Source organism: Drosophila rhopaloa, unplaced genomic scaffold (genome assembly GCF_018152115.1).
Source record: "Drosophila rhopaloa isolate 14029-0021.01 unplaced genomic scaffold, ASM1815211v1 contig_163, whole genome shotgun sequence".
In the NCBI taxonomy this organism is placed as follows: Eukaryota; Metazoa; Arthropoda; class Insecta; order Diptera; family Drosophilidae; genus Drosophila; species Drosophila rhopaloa.
In genome coordinates this window covers 13515803-13539600 of record NW_025335043.1, presented here as the reverse complement: position 1 = coordinate 13539600, position 23798 = coordinate 13515803, and the positions used below count along the sequence as shown (strand labels likewise).

Sequence of the window (23798 nt, the reverse complement as noted above, 5' to 3'; positions counted from 1 at the left end):
CTCGCCTACCGTTACCGGCGCTTTTGCTCAGCAATAAACAAAAATTGTTGTGCTGCGTTAACCCAGAATTCCAAGGTATTTCCGCCCACCCCGCGCCCGCCGATAAACAAATCAAAGGTGGCCTGTAACAACCCCCAAAAAGCCACCCAAAAATAGCAACAATCGCACGGGTAAACAAGGCTCAAGAAAGAATCAAGGAATCAAGGAACCAAGGAATGCAAAGCCAAAAAAAAATTAAAGGAAGAGAGAATAAAAAGTGGCGAAATGAAACCGAAAACTGAAACTGCGCTGCTGCTGCGCTGCCGACGTCGCTGCCCGCCGCCTGTGCTCATTTCGCATTTGATTTTGATTTCATTCGTGAAATGTGCGTTGTGCGGTGATGACGCTAACGGTTAGTGTTTGTTGTTAGTTGTTTGTTGCCATTCCCCCTCTCTCCCCATCTATTAAAAAAACTGTATCAAAGCACGCCTGGCGAATTGATATTGATTGCGCGCTTTTCTTTAATTGGCAAACAATTGAATAACAACAGCTAAAAAGTTGCCCTCCATTAATGGAGGCTCATCTTCACCGTTTTTGTTGTTGTTTATTGTTGTGAAAAGAAAGAGGAACAGAGAGAAAGAGAAACGAAGGGAAAAGTGAGAGAGAGGGCACAGAAAGCAAAGCAATTGACAGCACGTTACGTATACGCCTCTTACGCCCCGCATTTAGCATTTGTTTGCCAAGTTTGGTGTGTGCTTGAGTGTGGATAAAATTATTAAGAAACCATTATTTCCTAAGGAGAAACAATGCAAAAGTGAAAACCATAAATTTGAGTACATAACACGCAAAAAAACATTAAAATAGGCAAACAAAAAAACTAAAACAAACCCAAACCATTAAAAACAATATGGTATTGTATGTGAACAAATATTGTTAAAAAATTAAGAAAACAATTAAAAAACTCTAAAGTACGTTTTTTAGAAAGCTTGTTAATTTACTTCATAATGGATCTGACCTTAAGTCAGAGGAAATGCAAAAAAAATAAATAAACAAAGCAAAGTCAAAAGCATGCAAAAAGTGAAAATGATGAGGCACGACTTTATAAACATAAACAGACAAAAAGAAGAGCAAGAAAATGTATAGGGGGTGTTTTTGGCTTAAAAGGCCTACAGAATGGAGTTTGAAGTGAGCAAAAAATCAATAATAAAATAAATAACAAGAAAAAAGTCAACAGCTTGCTATAAATCTAGATAGAACTTTAAGAATAAAGGTCTTTTAAACAAACACATTTTTATTAGAACTAAAATATTAAAGAGAAATTGTTTTGTAGCATAAATTATACAATTTAAAATGAGCAGAAAGCTCATAACAAATAATGAAATAAATATAAAAGACAAAAGAGAAATTAACAATGAAGTGCAAAGAGTTAACGGGCAGACAAAATGAAGAGCTAAGTAATTTATGTAGGGGTGTTTTTCCCACGAACTCCACCATACCTCAAGCTGCACTGCCAAGAATGGAGTTTGAAGTGAGCAGAAAATCAATAAACGACGTCCTTTTGTTTCGCTTCCTGACTTGCAGCCAAAAAATGTAGAAGCTCCAAAAGCACACCCCCAACAAACAAAAAGCAGAACAGAAGCGGAAGCGAATCAATTGTTTGCCCCGAAATACTGGGCCGACTGCAGTGACACAATTTTGGTCGAAAGCTACTCGACCATAAACTAAAAACTGTCATCCGCCCAGCTTACTCAATATATTTTCGTTTTCCGCTCTTGTTTTTATTTATTTGGTTTTCGGTTCTGCTTTTTTTTTTTGGGTAAGAACATTTAGCACAGCAAACTAAATTTAGCCAGCACGACGTCGACAACGATGAGAACTTACAAAATCTGTCGCCAACTGCAGGCAAACTTTGCGACCGCGTAGCAGCAGGAAATGTCCCACGACTATCAATAGCAAACACGCGCGTCGTCTATCCAAAATCAATCCAAAACCGAATCAAACCAATACAAACCGGAAGCGAGGACCGAAGAGAGAATACCCATCAGTTCCTATGCAGCTAGAGCCGAGTTTAAATGAAATTGAGCAAGAGCCTGGCAAACTGTCGCGCCATCCGGCGCTATTTGCTCATCTTCACGGCCGTGTCCCTGCTGCTCCTGCCCCTTTCCCTGGTCTATCTGGTGTGGAACGAGCAGCTGCAGAAGATCCGAGGATTCGAGGTGAGTGGAGCCGCCACTTGCCACTTGCCACTTTCCTCTGGGGGAGTGGCAGTGGGTGGTGCTCGAGTAGGTAGCATGCCCGGGTAGTAGTCCCATCCCCTCCGCAGCCCTTTGAGTGCCCGGCAAACATCTGCTGAACAAATCGCTTTTGCAAGTACACAGGGAACAAAAAGGTATATCCTTGGTCATCAATTCGGTTTTTAAATATTATTAAAATAGTTATATAATGTCTTATAAAGGCATATATGGCAAATTTATAAAATTTAGTGTTAATTTTGCTATGAGTGTATAATTGGATTTATTGGATTTATCGTATTTAGAATGCAGTTTTAATCAAAATAAATTTAATTCATTTTAAATTAAGTCTATTAAACCATTATATTACCAAAGCCAATCCAGTTTTTTCTCTGTGTACTGGTTAGCTGTATATACACTCGCTTGTAGTTGCCGCGCGACACCCTGCCCCGCCCACCCCTCATCGCCTGACAACAAACAAATTGCAGGCCATCGATTGCCTGACTCAGTTTCAGGCCATCTGAGGAGACAGCTTTAAAACAAAACAAACCAAACCAAAAGCGAACAAAAAAAGCAATTAAGTGAAATTATTATAAAATGCCAACCGAAACAACAAACTTATCAGCAGGCAATCTGAACAATCATCTGGTTCTATAAACAAATTGTGTGAAGGGCATTTGGAAAGAGCCGAGAATAAACTTACACGCAAATTAGCAACAAACGCTATAAATACTCGATAAATAGATGCGATCGAAAGCATCTCGTTGCTGTTTATTTATTTAACTTGTTTAGTGGTTTTAGCATATTTCTTTGTTTCGCTTTTCGCACTGGAGAATTGTTCATTTATCACATCTAATTCTCACCGGGGAACTGAACTGCAACATTTGAACTGGCTTTTTAGGTATTACGTGTACGCTTGATTGGGTGCAAATTAATTCGAAATTAGCGGAGGGCTTTTGCTGGCTTTATCGCCTATTTGTGCTTGGAATTGAGCAAATGCTATATAAAGGCGGAATATTCCAGCGTCAAACCAATTGCACAGACACACGGACGTACGTGGACGTACGGAAAACGTTCTTGGCTTATAATCACATAAGCTGGCCGAACGCCCCCGGCCACGCCCTTTTTGGCCCATACAACCCTTTGGCATGGCCTAAGCCGATTACACAATAAAAAACCATCTTAGTCCGTTTGAAATCCATTGAATATCTCGAATTTTAGTAATTTAGCAAGACTTTTATAGCTATACACAATTTAATAAGAGCAAATCCAATTAGTATTTATAAATACTTGCTAGTTAGTGATCTTTTATGCAATGTTCAAAATTAAATTATTTTAAATTTACTTTACCTTTTTAAACATTCATTATACTATTAGATTAAACTATTATTATTATCTAATGTATGTTACAGTAATCTTAATTGGGGCAAATTATTTAAAAAATATTTTTTTAATGGGGGACAACATTTTCTTGTTACCTTATTATACCCTTGCAGAGGGTATTATAATTTTGGTCAAAAGTGTGCAACGCAGTGAAGGAGACATCTCCGACCCTATAAAGTATACATATTCTTGATCAGGATCACCTCCTGAGTTGATATAGCCATGTCCGTCTGTCCGTCTGTCCGTCTGTCCGTCTGTCCGTCTGTCCGTCTGTCTGTCCGTCTGTCTGTTTCTACGCGAACTAGTCTCTCAGTTTTAAAGATATCGAATTGAAACTTTGCACACACCCTTCTTTCCTTTGCACGCAGTATATAAGTCGGAACGGCCGGGATCGGCCGACTATATCCTATAGCTGCCATATAACTGATTGATCGGAAATGCCATAACTCTGCTGTTTGTTAAGTTAGGAAGTTGGGACTCTCTATGGGTATTATATTTGGCCAATCAATCCGACGTACCAAATTTCATAAGGATCGGCCGACTATATCCTATAGCTGCTATATAACTGATTGATCGGAAATGCCATAACTTTGGTGTTTGTTAAGTTAGGAAGTTGGGATTTTCTATGGGTTTTATATTTGGCCAATCAATCCGACCTACCAAATGTCATAAGGATCGGCCGACTATATCCTATAGCCGCCATATAACTGATTGATCGAAAATGCCATAACTTTGGTGTTTGTAAAGTTAGGAAGTTGGGATTTTTTATGAGTATTAAGAATGCATCATATGAATAATTTTGGAGAATATAATGTACATAATATTCTGCAAGGGTATATCAACTTCGGCTCCGCCCGAAGTTAGCTTTCCTTTCTTGTTTTTCTTTATTTTTTATCAACATTGAAGCTATTATCGCTTTTTTTAAAAAATATTGCTCGTTAATATGATGATCATTATTGTGAAATTCAGATGGTAACATACATACATAGGTTGTTGATTTTTTGGTCTTTGTTCAAAATGTTGATTTTAAGAGAGTCATATTTTTTAAGTTTCGAGTAATGTTGTGTGGTCGCCAGAGACTCTTGGGCGTCCGGCCATCGGCCTTGGCCAAATGGCTTGCGAAAATGGAAAACTTTTGCACAAATTACAGTTAATTGCGTGTGGCATCATGAAAAAGTCATCAACGGGGGGCCGGATAATATCGATTCACGGCTGGCTGGCACCTCAATCAATATACGCTTACCCACTGCTAATTTGCATTACATTACCCAAATGACACAAGCTTACACCCAAACAAGAAAGGAAAGCTAACTTCGGGGGAGCCGAAGTTGATATACCCTTGCAGAATACTCTGTAAATTATATTTTGCAAAATTATTCATATGATGCATTCTTAATACTCATAAAAAATCCCAACTTCGTAACTTTAAAAACACCAAAGTTATGGCATTTCCGATCAATCAGTTATATGGCAGCTATAGGATATAGTCGGTCGATCCTTATGAAGTTTGGTAGGTCGGATTGATTGGCCAAAAATAAAACCCATAGAAAATCCCAACTTCCTAACTTTAAAAACACCAAAGTTATGGCATTTCCGATCGTTCAGTTATATGGCAGCTATAGGATATAGTCGGCCGATCCCGGCCGTTCCGACTTATATACTGCGTGCAAAGGAAAGAAGGGTGTGTGCAAAGTTTCAATTCGATAGCTTTAAAACTGAGAGACTAGTTTGCGTAGAAACAGACAGACGGACAGACGGACAGACGGACAGACAGACGGACAGACGGACAGACGGACATGGCTATATCAACTCAGGAGGTGATCCTGATCAAGAATATATATACTTTATATGGTCGGAGATGTCTCCTTCACTGCGTTGCACACTTTTGACCAAAATTATAATACCCTCTGCAAGGGTATAAAAAAAGCACATTAAGACACGCATACACCGCGTTGTGTTCTCTTTAACTGTTGTATTTTTTCGTTTGTTTCGGGCAGCACACACGCATAATTAAGCACTGCGAATCACAAATGCCCACGCACTCTCACACTAGTGCTCAGATGCCCCCTGTGCATTGGTCCACCCTAATGGAACCCGAAATCCTCCCATCCATGCAACCCCAAGCCATTCCGCACAGTTCACGTCATGCTCATAGCGCCACTTTAAATGGAAATGACTCGTAAAAACATAATGACTTTAATAGGTGAGGGTTCTATACCCTTGCTATGAATTTGACACATATTGATATTTCACGGATTTCGTGAAAAATATTAAAGAAATTGTGACCCTTAAACTAGGTAAAATAATTATAAATTTAATAAACTCAAAATTTAAACGGTATTGAGTACTTTAATTTAATAAAATGTAAAACACAGAGAAAGAGAGGGATAAAATGAATTACAAACTAGAGTTGACATTAAATGTAGTTTTGTACCTCATTAAAAGAAAAATCCAATTAGCTAAGTCGTTTTTCACCAGCACTTAAACAAAAATGTAATTGATTTTCATCTGTTATACAAATTATTTAATTTTTCTAAATATACCTACGCTTAAACTTCAAAGTCAAATTAAATATTAGTGGACAAGACAATTAAGCTAAAAGCATCAAAATGTTTAGACAAGTCATCAAGTGTGCCCAAGCATTTACGCAAGTATCACATTCTTTATTCAGTCCTAGTGCTCGGCCACGACCATTAATCAATCTTATCTGAACCAAGCATTCATGTACCAGTGAATTACTTCCGCCGCACTCCCTTAGTGGAAGGCCCCGCCCCTCGAAGGGTATATATAACCATAACCATATGGTGTGCCATATAGGGTAGTATTGCAAGTGGGATGTACGCGAGTCAAATGCAAAGTGCTTGCCACGATGACGACAACTTATCCGCAGAGTCTCCGCAACCACTTGATTCATGTGGCCATTTTGCATCTTGACAGTTGACACTGGCGTCTGGGGCTTTTAATTGGGATTGAGATTTAGCCGGAGCAATGTGTGTGTGTGGGTGGGTGGATTGGGGGTGGCGACCTTGGACCTTGACAGACCGCTTGTACATTGCGCATACGCCACGTCATCCCACGCCTCTTAACCCAAATAGCGAATACCCAGTCCAAATCCTTATCCACAAAGCAACTGCAACTGATTTTCTAGGCCTTTAATGTGCAGCAGCAGGCGCCGCAGCAGCCGCAACAGCATCAGCAGCAGGAGCAGCAGCAGCAGCAGCCGCAGCAGCAACATGGCCAGTTTCCGTATCCGGTGGTCCGGTATCCGGTGCTGCTGCTGAACAAGAACAAGAACAAGGACCTGACCGTCGTGGCAACGGGCAAGACCAAGAACAAGTGGCGCTATGTTGATAAAGTAAATATGTAACCCGCACAAACACCATACACACCGCACACACCACCACACACACTACAAACACTTCAACTCACAGGCTCGTATAATTAATGATGTAAACAGACGGCTAAATAAAATTCAGATAGCCAAATTGATTGCGCATTACCGAGTCGCATTGGCAGGCATTTGGGCACCCCACTCCCATTCTCTCCCATTCTCGCTTGCTTACTGGCCTTCCATGTGGCTCAACTTTCCGTATGTTTGTCCTCCGGCAGGACAGCAACCAGACACTCCTGCCCCTCATCCCCGAGTATGCCGTGCAGACGCTCACGCCGCAGGAAATGCTCCAGGTGGAGCAGCGGATGGACCAACGCAGGGAGCGGCTGAAGGACAAGTGCTCCTCCTACGGCCTCGATGTCCTAGGTGGGTTTGGATTGGGGTTTGGTTCCTTGACTCTCTATCTCCAACATCTTACTTACAGGTCACGACTCGTGGCACACCCCAAACACGTGGGAATTTTTGGTCAACAAGAAATATCACATTATCTGGTGGGTGTGGTTTTTACTTACCTCTTGCATTTTGTTATTTTACGGATTTGTTAAGCTTAGAAAATATAATTTTTTATTTTTATATAAGCGGAATGGTTTTGGAAATCTATTAGCAATTAAAATTATTGCTATTTCATGTTGTGAAACAAAAAATCATTACTTTCACGTAGTTTTGTTTAAGTAATTATTAAAAATGTATTAATTTTATGAAAATAATTATGTTTATACTTATCGTTATTTCTTGCAGGTGCAATGTCTTTAAGGCAGCCTCCTCGTCCTGGATGTTCAATTTCAATGTCCTGGCCGGCTATTCACCCAGTTATTTGCGCAAAACCAAAAAGATTCTCCTCAATTTGGCCAGGGAGCGCTATCCACGGGTGACCCTCGATGAGGTGGGTGTCAAAGGATTGCTAACATTGGCCTATTACCTACTATAATTACAATTTAATTTGTTTTATTTCGGGCGACAGCTGCGTGAGGCGCAGAACTACTCGCTGACCTTTATCATCGCACGCGATCCCTTTGAGCGACTATTGAGTGCCTATCGGGACAAGATGGTATTCGCTCTACCCTACTCCTTCCACGATAAGTTGGGACGCAGCATTGTGCGCAATTATCGCAAGAAGGTAAGTTATTAGATTGCTATCCATGGCGTATACTTGATATCGGTTCTATGAAACGGCCTCCTGGTATAAACAAGTATACGCCGTGGTTAACACAATAATTACTTGTTATTGTTGATTTAATAAGATTTGTGTCTTTTGAATTAATTTGATTCGAAATTAATTCATTACCGCAAGAAGGTAAGTTATTGGATTGCTATACATGGCGTATACTTGTTATCGTTACTATAGAACACCCTCCTGGTAGTAACAAGTATACGCCGTGGATTCAGTAAGATTGGTTCTTTTGAATAAATTATATTCGAAATGAATTGTTTTTGATTTAAATACGAAAAAATAGTTTACTTAATTTTCCAATCGTTGGGTTGGCAGTGGCATCATCATTTTTGTTCTATAATTTTTTCAATAGCCCTCGCTGGCTGCTCGTGCGGCCAACACAAAGTTCCCGTCGTTCCCGGAGTTTGTGCACTGGCTGCTCGACCAGGTGAAGCGCGGCAGCTTCATCGACATGCACTTCGTGGCAGCCACCTCCTTCTGCACACCCTGCCTCATCCGGTTCGACATGATACTGAAGTTCGAGTCGCTGGCGGAGGATCAATTATATCTAATCGAAAAGACTGGCCTGAAGCGGGTGATAGCGCCCGTGTGGCGAAATATGGGCAAGGGCCGCAAGACGCACGAACTCCAGCAGCAATTCTACGCGCAACTGACGCGCCAGGAAATGCTAGAGCTCTACGAGTATTACAAGTGGGTCAGCCTTTAAAAACATATATAATCAAATATTAAAATGTTACATTCCAATAGATACGACTTTGAGCTGTTTGACTACGACATCCAGGAGTATCTGCAGGTGGCCCGGCCGGATGAGGCGGGAAGTCCCGCGGGCACAAAGAATTAACCCAGCTCTGAAATCTTAGACTTTGCTAGAAACCAATGAATCAAGTTCAACGAACTCACATATTAGCCGTCACAGTACGTAATTGCAAATGTTGATAATACTGAAGGAAAACAATAATAAACTTAACTATATTTAAAAGCGAAGCGTTGCCTCTGTCTTTCTTTTGAATCTTTGGATAAGCTTTAAGAAATAAATTGAACAAAAATGGTTTAAATAATTTTAAAAACAAACTCAGTTTTTTTAAATGAGATATTTTTAAGCAATTAATGTGCATATCCGAAATAAATGCTTTTAAAATACCTTTACGTGTTTTATTTTTAATTGATAACATATTTTTATAAAAATAAATTCATGCGCAAGGATAAATAATAGTTGAGCCGCTTGCTCAAAAGACAAATATTTATTTTAAAATAAAATTTGTATATATTTATATATTTATTAAGTATAAATATATGCATAAATCTTTAATCTCTTAAGGGAACCGTTATTTTTCCACCTTTTTAAACTAAATCTAGTGTTGGTAAAGATTGCTATGATTATTCTGTAAATCGATTACCTATCGATATATAGATAGCCCACCTCACGCTGACGCTGATTCTTCTTCTTTTTCTCGTCGCGCCGCGCAATTTTTTCGTCCGGCGGAATTCGCAAATGCAAATACGGATCTTAAGCTTAGTTTAATAATTATTACAATTTCAATAACTATTATACCCCCGGCGGCAAGATGTCGAGCTTTGTGCTGGACAAGGAGGCGTTTGTGCGCCGCATAAAGCGCCTGTACACGGAATGGAAGGTGAGTTCGTCCGCCGGTCGCCAGTCTCCAAGTTTGGCTGTCTGCAGGAGCCCCCCAAAGCATGTGGAGTCACTACGCAAAAACAGCGATAATGAGCATTGAGAAATATGGTGAAATTGGGTTATTTTAGTCCAATTACCCATGTTATATTTAGATAGGCGGGAAAGATAATAATCTTTGTTTCATTGCCTTCCAAAGGCTCCCAGCATCGGACACGATGACGCCCTCAGCAATCTCGACTGCATCATGAGCGTGGTGGGCGTCGAGGAGGATGTGATGTACTCCAAGTCCATGGCCCTGCAGCTCTGGCTTTTGGGCTACGAACTGACGGACACCATCTCTGTCTTCGCCTCGGATGCCATATACTTTCTCACCAGCAAAAAGAAGATCGAGTTTCTGAAACAGACGCAGAACATCACCGAAGAGGGTGTCCCTAAGATTAACCTCCTAGTGAGGGATCGGGTGAGTTGGGCGACATTCTACATTTTAAATCCCTTCTAATTCCTCATTTTCTCTAACAAAAAGACGGACAAAGACCAGGGCAACTTCGAAAAACTCATTAAAGCCCTGCAAAACTCCAAGAAAGGCAAGCGCCTGGGCGTATTTACCAAGGATGCCTTTCCCGGGGAGTTCAGCGAGGCCTGGAAAAAGTCCCTGACGGCCTCCAAGTTCGACCATGTGGACATCAGCACTATAATAGCTTACCTGATGTGTCCCAAAGATGAGTCGGAGATCAACAACATACGCAAGGCATCACTAGTGTCCATGGACATTTTCAACAAGTATTTGAAAGATGAGATTATGGACATTATTGATTCGGATAGGGTGAGTTGGGGCAATATATAGAAAGATTTTCTTGTATTGATTAACCATCTCAACTCTCAGAAAGTCAAGCACAACAAACTCTCAGATGGCTGCGAGACAGCCATTGGCGACAAGAAGTACACTAGCGGCTTGGATCCCAGACTGCTAGACATGGCCTATCCACCCATCATTCAATCGGGCGGAGCTTACAGCTTGAAGTTCTCCGCCGTGGCGGACAAGAATCCCCTGCATTTCGGTGTGATTGTTTGTTCGTTGGGCGCCCGCTACAAGTCCTATTGCTCAAATATTTCGCGTACCTTCCTGGTCAATCCCACCGAGGCCATGCAGGAAAACTACACATTTCTGGTAAGTGTGCAGGAGGAGATTCTCAAGCTGCTGGTGCCAAGCACCAAGCTGTGCGACGTCTACGAAAAGACTCTGGAATACGTCAAGAAGGAGAAGCCCAGTATGGTAGACAATCTGCCAAAGAGCTTTGGCTTCGCTATGGGCCTAGAGTTCCGGGAGAACTCGATTGTCATCGGGCCTAAGTGCCAGGCGCTGCTGAAGAAGAATATGGTATTCAATCTGCACGTTGGCATCTCGAATCTAACCAATCCCGATGCCGCCGACAAGGAGGGTAAGAACTACGCCCTCTTTATTGGCGACACAGTCCTGGTTGGCGAACAATCCCCGGCCAGTGTGATGACCCCGTCCAAGAAGAAGATCAAGAACGTGGGCATCTTCATCAAGGACGACAGCGACGAGGAGGATGTGGACGACAAGAAGACCACCAAGGAGGATCAGGGAACCGAGATCCTGGGCCGAAGCAAGCGGAATGCCGTGCTGGAGTCGAAGCTGCGAAACGAGATCAACACCGAGGAGAAGCGCAAGGAGCACCAGAGAGAGCTGGCCCAGCAACTAAACGAGAGAGCCAAGGATCGGTTAGCCAAGCAGGGCAACTCCAAAGAGGTCGAGAAGGTGCGCAAGAACACCGTCTCCTACAAGTCCATCAGCCAGATGCCCCGTGAGCCGGAGGTCAAGGAGCTCAAGCTGTACGTGGACAAGAAGTATGAGACTGTCATTATGCCCGTTTTCGGCATCCAGGTGCCGTTCCACATCTCGACTATAAAGAACATCTCGCAGTCGGTGGAGGGCGAGTACACATACTTGCGTATCAACTTCTTTCATCCTGGCGCCACGATGGGTCGCAACGAGGGTGGACTCTATCCTCAGCCAGAGGCAACGTTCGTCAAAGAAGTGTAAGCTCTAAAATATACAAATGAAGTGTCGATAAACTATTAAATATTAATTTTGCCCCTGCAGCACCTACCGCAGTTCCAATGTAAAAGAGCACGGCGAGGTGGGCGCCCCATCTGCGAACTTGAATAACGCTTTCCGGCTGATCAAGGAGGTGCAAAAGCGCTTTAAAACACGCGAGGCAGAAGAACGCGAGAAGGAGGATCTTGTGAAGCAGGACACGCTCATTCTGTCCCAAAACAAAGGCAATCCCAAGCTTAAGGATCTGTACATTCGGCCCAACATCGTGACCAAGCGCATGACGGGCAGCCTGGAGGCGCACACCAATGGATTCCGATACATCTCAGTGCGCGGCGACAAGGTGGACATCCTGTACAACAACATCAAGAGCGCGTTTTTCCAGCCCTGTGACGGCGAGATGATCATCCTTCTACATTTCCACTTGAAGTATGCCATAATGTTTGGCAAGAAGAAGCACGTGGACGTGCAGTTCTACACGGAAGTGGGAGAGATCACCACGGATCTAGGCAAGCATCAGCACATGCACGATCGCGATGATTTGGCAGCTGAGCAGGCGGAAAGAGAGTTGCGCCACAAGCTCAAGACAGCTTTTAAAAGCTTCTGCGAAAAGGTAGAGACGATGACCAAGTCGATAGTGGAGTTTGACACGCCGTTCCGTGAATTGGGATTCCCCGGCGCACCCTTCCGCAGCACGGTGACCTTGCAGCCCACCTCGGGCTCCCTGGTCAATCTTACCGAATGGCCGCCATTTGTCATCACGCTGGACGACGTGGAGCTGGTGCACTTCGAACGCGTTCAGTTCCATCTGCGAAACTTCGACATGATATTTGTGTTCAAGGAGTACAACAAGAAGGTGGCTATGGTTAACGCCATTCCCATGAATATGCTGGATCACGTTAAGGAATGGCTCAAGTGGGTTATTTTTATTTAATTACCCATCTAATTTATTTATATCAATTAATCTTTATCCCTTAGCTCCTGCGATATTCGTTACTCGGAGGGAGTTCAATCCCTCAACTGGCAAAAGATTATGAAGACTATTACAGATGATCCCGAGGGATTCTTCGACCAAGGCGGTTGGACTTTCTTGGACCCCGAATCTGGTAGTGAAGGCGAGAACGAAACTGCCGAGTCCGAAGAGGACGAAGCCTACAATCCCACAGATGCCGAAACGGATGAAGAGTCGGACGAAGATTCTGAGTATTCAGAAGCCTCAGAAGACAGCGAAGAAAGCGATGGTATTAAGTTACGCAAACGTGCCAATTTGTTTTGTTTTTCACTCTTTTGTTTTATCAATTGCAGAGGATCTTGGCTCTGATGAGGAATCTGGCAAGGATTGGTCAGATCTGGAGCGCGAGGCCGCCGAAGAGGATCGCAACCATGATTACGCCACCGACGACAAACCACGCAATGGCAAATTCGAGTCCAAGAAACATGGCAAAAGTTCAAAACACAGGTATAAGAGCGTTCCAATGAGTATCCATAGGAATATAACTTTATCCGAGATCTCCTCTGTATTATCTATATCAATCGTTCTTACCCCATTTTACACTCAACACAGTCGCCGCGACCGCGAGGAGGCTAGATCTTCGTCGCACAGTAAAAAGCATAAGTCGAACTCCTCCTCTTCCTCTTCGCATTTAAAATCCTCCAGCTCCAAACATGGCAGCTCATCTAGGTTTGTTATCGAAAACCCCCAACAATTAATACCCAAACACATGGCCTAACGCAAGTGCATTCCACACATCATTTCACACACAAAACAAATCTCACACTAAGAAAATTCAATTTCCAAATGCTTATACTTTGTTTTGGTTTTACAAAGGCAGATTTTCCTGGACTTTTATTTGTATTCATTACTTTTGGATTGGTGGTCCAAGTGATTATTAAGGTTTTAGGTCGAATTCCCCGGAAACAGGAAATTTCTATCCTTTATTTATCTTTATTTTCTAAATTGTTTCTTCATCCTGAAAACTACCATTCGGTTTTGGTTCCACATTATTGTTGATATCTTTTATGTCAGGTTTAAATTTAAATTCAGGGAATATTTTATAAACTATATCTAAATTTATTGAAAATGAAACAACATCACACTTTTGCTTGCTCAAAATTTTGTTACCACATAGACTACGAAAATCTGTTATTAACACGCCAAAAACGTGCTCTTATTTTAAAGCCCATCGAAATCGTCCAAGGATAAGTACCACAGCCGAGACAAGCATCATTCCTCCTCGTCGTCCGGACACAAGAGCAGCAGCAAGGATAAGGATCGCAAGCGCTCACGGGAAGACAGTCGCGACAATGGCCACAAATCGAAGAAGTCGCGTCATTAGTGGGGTTGCCTCGAAATCTTTGAGACACTCCGATCGTAATATATTCAAACACTCCTGTTATCCATTGTCTATCTGTTAAAAACCCCTCCACTCCGATCCTTACCCACTCATTTTTCACGCTTCAAAAGTTGTATTACAAATTAAATATAATACAATACATTTATGTAATAAACTAATGTAAGAACTACATTACTACTACTTGTTCCAGCTGCCGAGAAGGTGTCGGTAGGCATGCACCTCCTCCTCCCCGCTGTCGCGACGACGCCTTCTCCTCCCGCCGCGCTGCTCCTGCTCCTGGTGAAGATGTGGATGAGCCTGAGGATGCTGGCGCGGACTTCCGGCGGCGGCCACACTGCCCCGCCTTTTGTGGGCATCGAACATGTTGCGTGTCTTATTGATCGGATAGCGCATCTTGTTCTTCAGCCAGGTGGTGAAGGCCCGCTCGTTGTCCTGCATCTTCTTCAGCTCCTGCTCGTTGCTCTGCAAGGTTTGCTCCATGGAGAAGCGCTGCTTCCGCCGCAGTTGCTGATCCCGGCGTTCCAGCTGCTGGGCTGTCAGTCCGTACTCGGACATGTAGCCCATATACCTGGGTAACTTGCCCTGAATCGAGTGACGGTGCTCGCAACAGATCTTGTAGTTCATTCGGATGGAGGGAGAAGTCGTGGAAGCGGTGGCGGACGATGGAGTGGGCGTGGGTTTGGCCCGCCGCCGAAAACTGAAACTGCGTGAAGTAAAGAAGGTCTTGGAAGTGGACTTGGGACAGGTGGAGCAGGGCTCCTTGGCTTCCTCTGGTTCCTCCTTTTTGTAGTAAATGCTCTGCTCGTTGAGCTCAAAGTCATCTGGAATGTAGCTAGCCACAATGATGGACAAATCGTCCTCTTCATCCACCTCAGCTGGAGGAGCAGCCACTGGCGGCGGTAAAGGAACTTCACTTTCGGCTCCCGTCAACCTGTCGATGGTGGCCTGCTGCTTGGAATCTAAAGTCTTATAAAGATTCTTGTAGGCATCCCTTAACTTCTGGCGAGCCTCATTCAAGGTGCGCTCCTCCTCCTCGCAATCGGATTCGGTGAGCAGGTTAGTGAGACTCTTCTGATCGGAGTCATCCTGGTCGAAGGTGCTCTGCCGCAGTTGGAGGGAGACGGGAATGGATGAATCCTTCGCTGGAGAGTCGTCATCCAGATCTGCCTCATCCACGCCGGAAAAGTCGTCGTCGTCATCTTCAATGGGTATAGTTTCTGGGACAGGAGGCTGTTGGGGGACCTCACTTAAGTCCAGGATTTCTTCGCAGATCTCCTCCTCCACCTCCTCTACTTCTGGTTCCTCCGCCGGAGGCGATTCCTCCATCACCTTGGACATCTCTGGAGCTGCTGACTCCTCCTCTGCGATGGGCTTCAGCTTCAGTTGCGTCAACTGCTGCAGCAGCTCATCCGGCGGACTGGGACTCAGATCTTTCTGCTGATCCGAGGGCTCGTAATCTTCCAGGTTCAGGGCGAACTTCACCTTGGTCACCTTGCCGTTGCCATTGAAACCCTCATCATCCGGCGCGAAGAGCTCCTTATTGGCCTCCTTGATCCTGTCCACAATGTTGTACTCGTTGACCGGCTTCAGGACTGCGGAATAATCCATAAGTAGGGACATGCTGCTGCCGACATTCAGGGAACGACTTACAATAGACCTCGCAGTCCTCGTCCGACTCCGGCTCACGTTCGCCCATCTCTGCCAGCTGCGGGCACATCGATTGCCCTCGAGTGTCGGGATATTTTTAGACCCTCAGCTTTTCGCACTGCGATTTACGACGATTCACCAGCGGGAAACTTTGCCAAAACTTTCCATTTCGTGTCGAGCAGCTTTTCCGCACCCATCCAAGACTAATGAACTTGGATGTGCACTCCAGACATTAGCGGCTCCACTCCGCTCCCTTGCGGTTATGGCCCCTGCCATCCCGTTTCAATGGCGCCCGTTGCCAGGCCACTCGGATGTCCTGTGTTTGATCGATGCCCGGTGACAAATTGTCTCTCCGGGAAAGCAGTCTCGTGGTTCAGGTACAATTTTGGGTCACCGAGAAGAAACCCTTCTAGCTAAAAACTACCTAAGTTGTTGAAATAATTTAAATATTAATTTTTATAATAAATAAAACCACTATAAAAGGTCACTTAGCTACAAAAAAATTTATTAAACGAAGTCCCCCAAATGTTCAGATCTCAAGAATAAATCATTGAAACCATTTCTATATCTGATTGCAGTTTAAAAAGGTGTTTTCCTAAAAGCGTTTTAGAGTTTGAGCTTAACCCTGATAAAAGAAAAAAAAGCTTGCGAATTTACATAAATATTATAACTAAATAAGGTAAAAGGTGTGAGGAATTTAAGGTACCCGAAAAAAGATAAAGAATCAATACAGATAAGGAATGTGTACAGGTACAAACCCCCAAAAAACTAACCACCACTGGCAGGGGTGGGGCCTTCAAGGGGGCGTGTCAATAAACAATGTTTGGCGTTTAATTTCCATGCACTTTATTCCATTTCCACACTTACTTCGCTAAGCACATTTAAAGCTTAATCATCAACGGTAAAACCGAGGCGAAACAAATCGGTTCGGATCAAATCGAATCGAATGGAGTCAAAGTAACAATTATTCAAATACAATTCAAATAAATTCAAAGCTACAAAAATAATCGATTCGGAGAGGCGCACAACACCAATATAATTAAACCTATTAGAGCCGTCGTTAACTTCGTATATTGAGCAAGTATCTATCCTATTCCATTGCCGATTTGATTGTTTCTAACATTTCACTTCATCTCATTTGCATCGCCATTAGCCGAGGGCTACCGAGTCCATTAAACCAAGAGGAGTTTTGGGACTAGTTAAGAGCTAGAGCTGGCCTACAGTGCGTTTCGGGACAGTAGGACAAAGGCCAAGTGCCCCTCTTATTGCGGGGTTATCAAAAAAGCTATAGAGTAAGGTCAGCTAGAAAACGGAAACACTTAAAGTCTTATCGCAAGTTGCTCACAAACAAATAGATTTATGAATGGCATTTAAATAGGACATCAAAAAGTTATAAAAGATTAATAACAATTATTTTTAGTACATAATAATCTACCAAAAGGTCTTGAACTATATTTAATTTCCGCCTAGAATAACCATACCCATATCCTTTATCTTACAGTTCCGAAACGCACTGTCGAGTTACTGAGGGTGAACTTGATAATGATGGATTTTGATACAGTTCAATGGGCATGCCGCAACAGAAAGATAAAATTTATCGCCCCTTCTTAGCTGCGTAAAGAAATGAAATCAATTCCCAGAAGAGAGTGCTAAAAAAGCAATAAAATAAAAAGAAGAAACGATTAATCACGTCCAAAAAACGTAAACATTTGATAAAAATATAGTTATTTAATCATATCAGTGTGAGATATGGCCAAAGGTAGTGGGATTTAAATTAAAACTCCCCGTCGATGAAAATAAAAACAAAACGAAGTGTTCAAAAATAATATTTTTAATTCGAATAAAAACCAACATTCAATGGGAAAATACATACAAAAGTCACAAAGTTACAGCTAAAAATTAGGTTTCGTGTAAATTTTGGAAAATAGGAGTCCTGTATTAGCCATAAATCGTATTTATGTGTTTTAAGTAAATTTATTGTTTTTTTCTTTATTTTTTTGGGTTTTCTGCGTGTAATAATTATTCTCTTTTAATACAACCATATTCAGCATTTCTTAAAAAAGAAATTATACGACATTAAGAACTAAACGGCAGATGAGGTGTATGATCAGTTTTTAGAAATGTGAATGACTGTGAGATGTAATTTCATTAGAGGACGGGGGTTAGGTCAGCGGAAAAGAGACGCGTCATCACTTTAATAGCTATAAAATAACGTATTGCAATATCTGCGCATCGTCTTACATCACTAGTAGCTTGGTATTATCATGGTTTGCTCGAGAAATCCCTCGTTGCAATCGATTAGGTTAGATCGTATCATAATTCGACGTTGACTAAAGTCTAGATCTAGTTCTTTAAGGCGCATCCCTGGACAGACGCTCACTAATCATATACATAGTTTCGTGGGTGTACGGTTTTTAATCTTTTTTTGTTTCTTGAGTGTTGGTTTTGAAAATCGTAAAACATTTTCGTACGCTTGCCAGCGTTTTTGGTGCAATTAAATTTCAATAAGTTACAATTACAATTTATATATAGTATACGTTATAACTCTAGCGCTTCCTCAACATGTTAGCATCATATACAAAGTCTTTCGTTTGTTTTTCTTTTGTTTAAATAAATTTCGAGTGTACGTATGAATGTTTTATACTTTTTGGGTTGGGTTTGGGGGTATACAAAACACTTCACCGAGTACATAATAGAAAATATTGTAAAATATATAATCTATATATTGCTAGATTTCGATTCGGGTTTTAAGGGGGGTTTTTGTCTAAACGAAATTTTTGCCGCTAAACACAAAAAGTACGTTACACAAACCGAGTTTCGGGTTAAATACAATTACGATATAGAAAATAAATTGTTTATACAAATATAAACAAACACATGGATTTATATATATAGACGGGGATCTCCCACTCCCCTCCCTCGCTATCTTGCTTGATCTGGATCCTTGGATCAACCAGTTGAACTAGCCAGATGTCCGCTTATGTGAACAGCGGCAGGTGATAGAAGTCAAACCCTCGATATCCCTTGGCTGCCAGCCAGATGTACACGACGTGGTAGGCCCCGGGTATGAAGCAGATAAGTCCGGCCACAAAGAACACGACTCCCTGCGACGTGTTCTGCGGATCGGCGATGGCGAAGGTGCCCATCACGAAGAGGCCTGTGCCCACGACCAGGAGCGTAAAGGCGGCCAGCACTGTGCGCCAGTTTTCGCGCACTTTTGGGTGCCGCCAGCAGTATGTGTTGGTCTCCTCCGTGGGCAGGTTGCCGTACTCCTGGATGAGCGAGTCACTGTCCCGGGAGGTTGTGTCCTCGGCATACTTGTTGTAGCCCCTGCGGAGACAAAAGATGGGGAAGCAGTTGAAAGGAAGAGCGTTTAATAGCCTTGGGACAGTATAATTAAAGCCGGTTTTGAACGTCGTTTTTGACCCACTTAAGTTCCACTGCCTTAACTCGAGAAAAGGGTTTCTGCAGAAACTGCATGGTTTACATATTTCCAATTTACTTGGTTTACATCTCTTTTCGTTCCCAGATAGCAATGCATATTAGCTTTCGGTCAATTAAATCAATTAGTTAATTAGATTTTATCAATTAACCTCATACAAATTTAAAGAAATAACAAATTTCTTTGTTCTCAAAAATGTATATTGTAACTTAAAAAGGAAATTGATGGCAAGTTAGTCGCGTATTCCGACTGAGTTTACATATATCCATATTTGTATGACTAACTAATAAATTTAAAAACAATTTTTTTTAGTTATACAGTCAATTGTACAAAGAAATATACACAGTATATCCTGATAAAACGATATATAAAAAAGGCAGCAGAGATATGATGATATGCCAATATACATTTTTTATGGTAAACAGACTTTTTACTATGTTTTTGACAGCTTAGAAGATTATATTTTGATTTTCTGGTGAGTAACCTTCTTTAATAACCGGTTTAGTAGTTTATCACGGTTTAATGATGATTTTTCTGGATTTGATCATAGCTAGACAAGATTAAGTCTAAGTATCAGAAGTAGTCTTTAAAATGATAGACAAATAATTGACTTGTGCGGTATGCAAATCTTTCATTTCCCAAGTCAGCTTTTCCACTTTGTTAAATATGGACTTTAGGACCCTTATCAACCGTTTGAGGGTTATCGCGGGGTTGGATTGCCGCCAAAAGCAAAACGCAATCAATTTCGCGTTTACCACTCGATTATATTGGCAAGAGAAGCCCGACAAGTGCAAACGGCGATGAGCTGGTGGCTGGTTTTGGCTTGCTGGGCCTGCTAACTGGTTCCAGCTGACCGCAGGCGAAGGCCGCCACCTCCTCTTTCGCCCCCATTTGATCCCCTCAAGAAACGGCAGAGAGCCAGAGATACCCTTATGACGAAATTTATGCGCAATGATTTTTACAATTGAATGCCAAATTAGGCTGGACGTCTGCATTTATAATCCCCATAATTACAAGTCGTTGCTGTAGTTGCGACACGCCATGCATGGCTAATGGAATGGGAACGGGAATGGGAATAGGAGGCATACGAAGACATCACGCACGCGCCGCTTGGCTAACTTATTCAGGTGCTTCCGGCGGGAATAGGGAAGTGGACACCTCACAGAACACCAGACGCACAGCTGGCCAGCACATATAGTATAATATAAACACGGCAATAACCGGAATCACAGTCACAATGGGAATGAGTCTCCTTGTTTGGCACAAAGCGAAGAAAATGGTGCCAATAATCGGTGCCCACGCACACAGATCAGAGACCTGTTTTCGCAGAGATCTACCCCACTCACTTGGGATCCTGAATCCGGATAGAGACGTCTTCGGTGGAGCGACCTTGCTTGCCACCCCGCATGGGCGTGGATATCACCGTGGATCCATAGACGCGTATCGCCTCGTCCGTCTCCTCCTCGAAGGCGTCGTGTATGGAGAAGCCCCTGGCCCCGTTGTTGTACATGTTTTCTGGGTTTCGGGTTCCCGTTCCCCAACTTCTGCTTTTCTGTGTTCTGTTGTTTAATAATAAACGACTATATAGACGAGATTCGGTTTGCCAACGTCGGCTGGCCTCGCATTTGCACTCCTAAATTCGGCGGAAATCGAGGGAAATGCGGCTCCGTATTAATGCTGCCTCGAAGGCATGGTCGCGCACTCCGAATTCGCGATGTTTTTCACTCTTTTCTGCTGTCTGTAACCGTTGCAAAAGAGTTTTTCTTTTCACATTAAAACGCGACACAAAAGAGACAGACTCGAACAGTGTGACCGTCGCGCTGGAGTGGTAAAATGCTATGCGGGGGTGGTGGCTTAACTAAAATTCCAAGCGCGTTGTTATCGATAGTGCAAATGGCTTATCGACTGTGCTCACTATCGACTGTTTGTGTCACAACCATCCAATTTTGATTTCTGTTTAATTTTCCATTTGTATTTATTGTCAAATATATTAAATATTCGCTTGAATGCTATTTAAAGATTTATCCCCGCCGGAATAGAACCACTCAGCCCCTTCCAACTACGCCCATGCTCTTAATACCGCAAAATACCAAGCGAATACCAAAAATCCTGAAAGACAGTCACACCTGCACGCACCTCTATTATTTTGTTAACATCTTGTTGAAATTCTGAATTCTTTCCGTAAATTGTGAAATACAGAGTCCTCCAAGATGTCGCGCCACAGGATAGTGCGCACAATGGACTACAACGACGAGTACGACGGGTACGACGACATCTACGGTCATTCGGTGGAGGACGAGCACTGCATTTCGCCCACGGATGCGCAGCAGTGGCTATATGATCGTGCCCGTGGCCAGCAGAGCATCTCGGCGTTCATCAGCAAGAACAAGGACATCCAGGAGGAGGAGGACGATGAAGATGAGGACGCAGCCTTCGAGAAGGCGCGTCGTGACTCTGAGAGTTTCCAGATGCCGCAGCTGGACGAGATTGAGCAGGCCAAGCTTAGTTCCTGCGTAGATGAAGTGCGCAGTGTAGTGGGCGATGCCGTCTCCGAGCGCCGCATTGTGGAGACCTCCATGAAGTTCGAGTACGACATGCAGAAGATCCTAGACGAGATCCTGAACGAGGAAACCAAGTCGGCGAAGCCCGCCGCGAGTCGCATTAAGGTGCCTGCTGCCCCAGTGCTGCCCAAATCCTCCAGCAAAACGGCTCCCACTCCGCCGCCCAAGATTAACCTTAAGGAGCCACGCCGCGGCTTCGAGATAGCCTCGCCCAAGGTACCCTCATCGCCCGTGGTCTCGGGCAGAAACACGCCCGTAGACATCGGCGGCGATGATATCTCCCGGAGCTCAGCGTCGCTCTTCAAGGTCTCCAAGGAGCAGGCCCTTCGTAATGCCCGCCAGCTGTACGAGAAGGAGCGGGCCGACCAGAAAAGCCACATCCACATGATCGTCATTGGCCACGTCGACGCCGGGAAAAGTACGCTGATGGGTCATCTGCTCTACGACACCGGGAACGTCTCGCAAAGGGTGATGCACAAGCACGAACAGGAGTCCAAGAAGCTGGGTAAGCAGAGCTTTATGTACGCCTGGGTGCTGGACGAGACGGGCGAGGAACGGGCTCGCGGCATCACCATGGACGTGGGCCAGTCGCGCATTGAAACAAAGACAAAGATAGTTACACTGCTGGACGCTCCGGGGCACAAGGACTTTATTCCCAACATGATCTCTGGTGCCACGCAGGCGGATGTGGCTCTTCTGGTGGTGGATGCCACGCGAGGAGAGTTCGAATCCGGCTTTGAGCTGGGCGGACAGACGAGGGAGCACGCCATCCTGGTGCGATCCCTTGGAGTTAACCAACTAGGCGTGATTATCAACAAACTAGACACCGTTGGGTGGTCGCAAGAGCGCTTCACGGAGATTGTTACCAAGCTGAAGTCCTTCCTCAAGCAGGCGGGCTTCAAAGAATCCGATGTGAGTTTCACGCCCTGCTCGGGACTGACCGGCGAGAATCTCACCAAGAATGCCCAGGAATCCGCCCTGACCAGCTGGTACAGTGGTCCTCATCTACTAGATGTCATAGAGAACTTCAAGATCCCGGAAAGAGCTATTGACAGACCGCTGCGCATGTCCGTGTCGGATATTTACAAGGGCACTGGCTCGGGATTCTGCATCTCGGGTCGAGTGGAAACCGGAGTGCTGTGCCTGAACGACAAGGTTCTAGTGGGTGCCAGCAGAGAGCAGGCCCAGGTCAAGTCCTTGACCATGAACGAGTTCCCACAGACGAGTGTTTTCGCCGGGGATCAGGTATCCGTGACACTGCCCGCCTTGGACATCAACAACGTGACGGTGGGCTGCATCATCAGCGACCCCCAGACCCCTATACCGGTTACTACTCGTTTTCAAGCCCGCATCATCGTGTTCAACGTCAAGGTGCCTATTACCATGGGATTCCCAGTGCTGCTGCACCACCAATCGCTGATAGAGCCTGCCGTGGTCTGCAAACTGACTGCCTTAATCCACAAGAGCACCGGCGAGGTGGTCAAGAAAAAGCCGCGATGCCTGGGCAACAACTCGTGTGCTTTGGTGGAACTGGAGACCAGCAGGCCCATCTGCATCGAGCGGTATGCAGACTTCAAGGAGCTGGGACGCGTGATGCTGCGGGTGGCAGGCGTTACCATTGCCGCCGGAATGGTCACCAAAATCCGCTGAGGGAACACCAATGCTGAATTTTGTACGAAATTTTAGTTAGATATTTACTTTTGTTGTTTTGCTAAATATACATAGTTTATATGAATTGATTAAATCACAAAGAGTTTGGAGGAGTTGAATTGACACGAAAAAGTGTAGTCTTCTTAAAGTAATTTATTCTGGGGTTTGGTAATGTTGTGGACTCTGGAAGTCCAGTTGTAGGTGACCTTTTTACTTAATCGTTAAAATAACTAACATGAAAATGGGTCAAAATTTTGACCAACATTAAAGTGAAAA

At 43.6% G+C, this 23798-nt stretch overlaps 5 protein-coding genes and 1 long non-coding RNA gene across 10 annotated transcripts; 4 read left to right on the top strand and 2 right to left on the bottom strand.

The window, feature by feature from the left end:
• Positions 1-366: 366 nt before the first annotated feature.
• LOC108040006 (carbohydrate sulfotransferase 11) lies at positions 367-9139 on the top strand. 4 transcript variants are annotated; one of them, XM_017117230.2, is made up of 9 exons: positions 367-391; positions 1810-2195; positions 6742-6948; positions 7203-7350; positions 7409-7475; positions 7723-7867; positions 7946-8101; positions 8508-8845; positions 8903-9139. In XM_017117230.2, the coding sequence occupies exons 2-9, from the start codon at positions 2052-2054 to the stop codon at positions 8994-8996; spliced, it is 1299 nt and encodes a 432-aa protein (XP_016972719.2). In that variant the 5' UTR covers positions 367-391; positions 1810-2051; the 3' UTR covers positions 8997-9139. The 4 variants fall into 4 exon arrangements, with proteins under 4 accessions (XP_016972719.2, XP_016972718.2, XP_016972720.2 ...); XM_017117229.2 differs by having other exon boundaries at positions 374-391; positions 1801-2195; XM_017117231.2 differs by having other exon boundaries at positions 375-391; positions 1882-2195.
• A 449-nt stretch (positions 9140-9588) lies between these two features.
• On the top strand, positions 9589-14391 carry LOC108039994 (FACT complex subunit spt16). 2 transcript variants are annotated; one of them, XM_017117215.2, is made up of 9 exons: positions 9589-9789; positions 9988-10251; positions 10315-10614; positions 10675-11852; positions 11917-12783; positions 12847-13109; positions 13174-13327; positions 13433-13549; positions 14048-14391. In XM_017117215.2, the coding sequence occupies exons 1-9, from the start codon at positions 9721-9723 to the stop codon at positions 14202-14204; spliced, it is 3369 nt and encodes a 1122-aa protein (XP_016972704.1). In that variant the 5' UTR covers positions 9589-9720; the 3' UTR covers positions 14205-14391. The 2 variants fall into 2 exon arrangements, with proteins under 2 accessions (XP_016972704.1, XP_016972705.1); XM_017117216.2 differs by lacking the exon at positions 13433-13549 and having other exon boundaries at positions 9590-9789.
• On the bottom strand, positions 14385-16105 carry LOC108039995 (coiled-coil domain-containing protein 181). The gene is made up of 2 exons (XM_017117217.2): positions 15873-16105; positions 14385-15814 (listed from the first exon to the last, which is right to left on the bottom strand). The coding sequence occupies exons 1-2, from the start codon at positions 15937-15939 to the stop codon at positions 14400-14402; spliced, it is 1482 nt and encodes a 493-aa protein (XP_016972706.2). The 5' UTR covers positions 15940-16105; the 3' UTR covers positions 14385-14399.
• A 599-nt stretch (positions 16106-16704) lies between these two features.
• Positions 16705-18154, top strand: LOC108040002. The gene is made up of 2 exons (XR_001769042.2): positions 16705-17161; positions 17371-18154. It is a non-coding gene; the product is annotated as an uncharacterized LOC108040002 (long non-coding RNA).
• On the bottom strand, positions 17683-21148 carry LOC108040001 (transmembrane protein 134). Its single transcript, XM_017117225.2, has 2 exons — positions 20658-21148; positions 17683-19199 (listed from the first exon to the last, which is right to left on the bottom strand). Exons 1-2 carry the CDS (start codon positions 20819-20821, stop codon positions 18848-18850), a joined length of 516 nt encoding a protein of 171 aa, XP_016972714.1. The 5' UTR covers positions 20822-21148; the 3' UTR covers positions 17683-18847.
• Positions 21149-21393: 245 nt separating this feature from the next.
• LOC108040016 (HBS1-like protein) lies at positions 21394-23649 on the top strand. Its single transcript, XM_017117245.2, has one exon. It carries the CDS (start codon positions 21522-21524, stop codon positions 23520-23522), a length of 2001 nt encoding a protein of 666 aa, XP_016972734.1. The 5' UTR covers positions 21394-21521; the 3' UTR covers positions 23523-23649.
• The last annotated feature ends 149 nt before the right edge of the window (positions 23650-23798 follow it).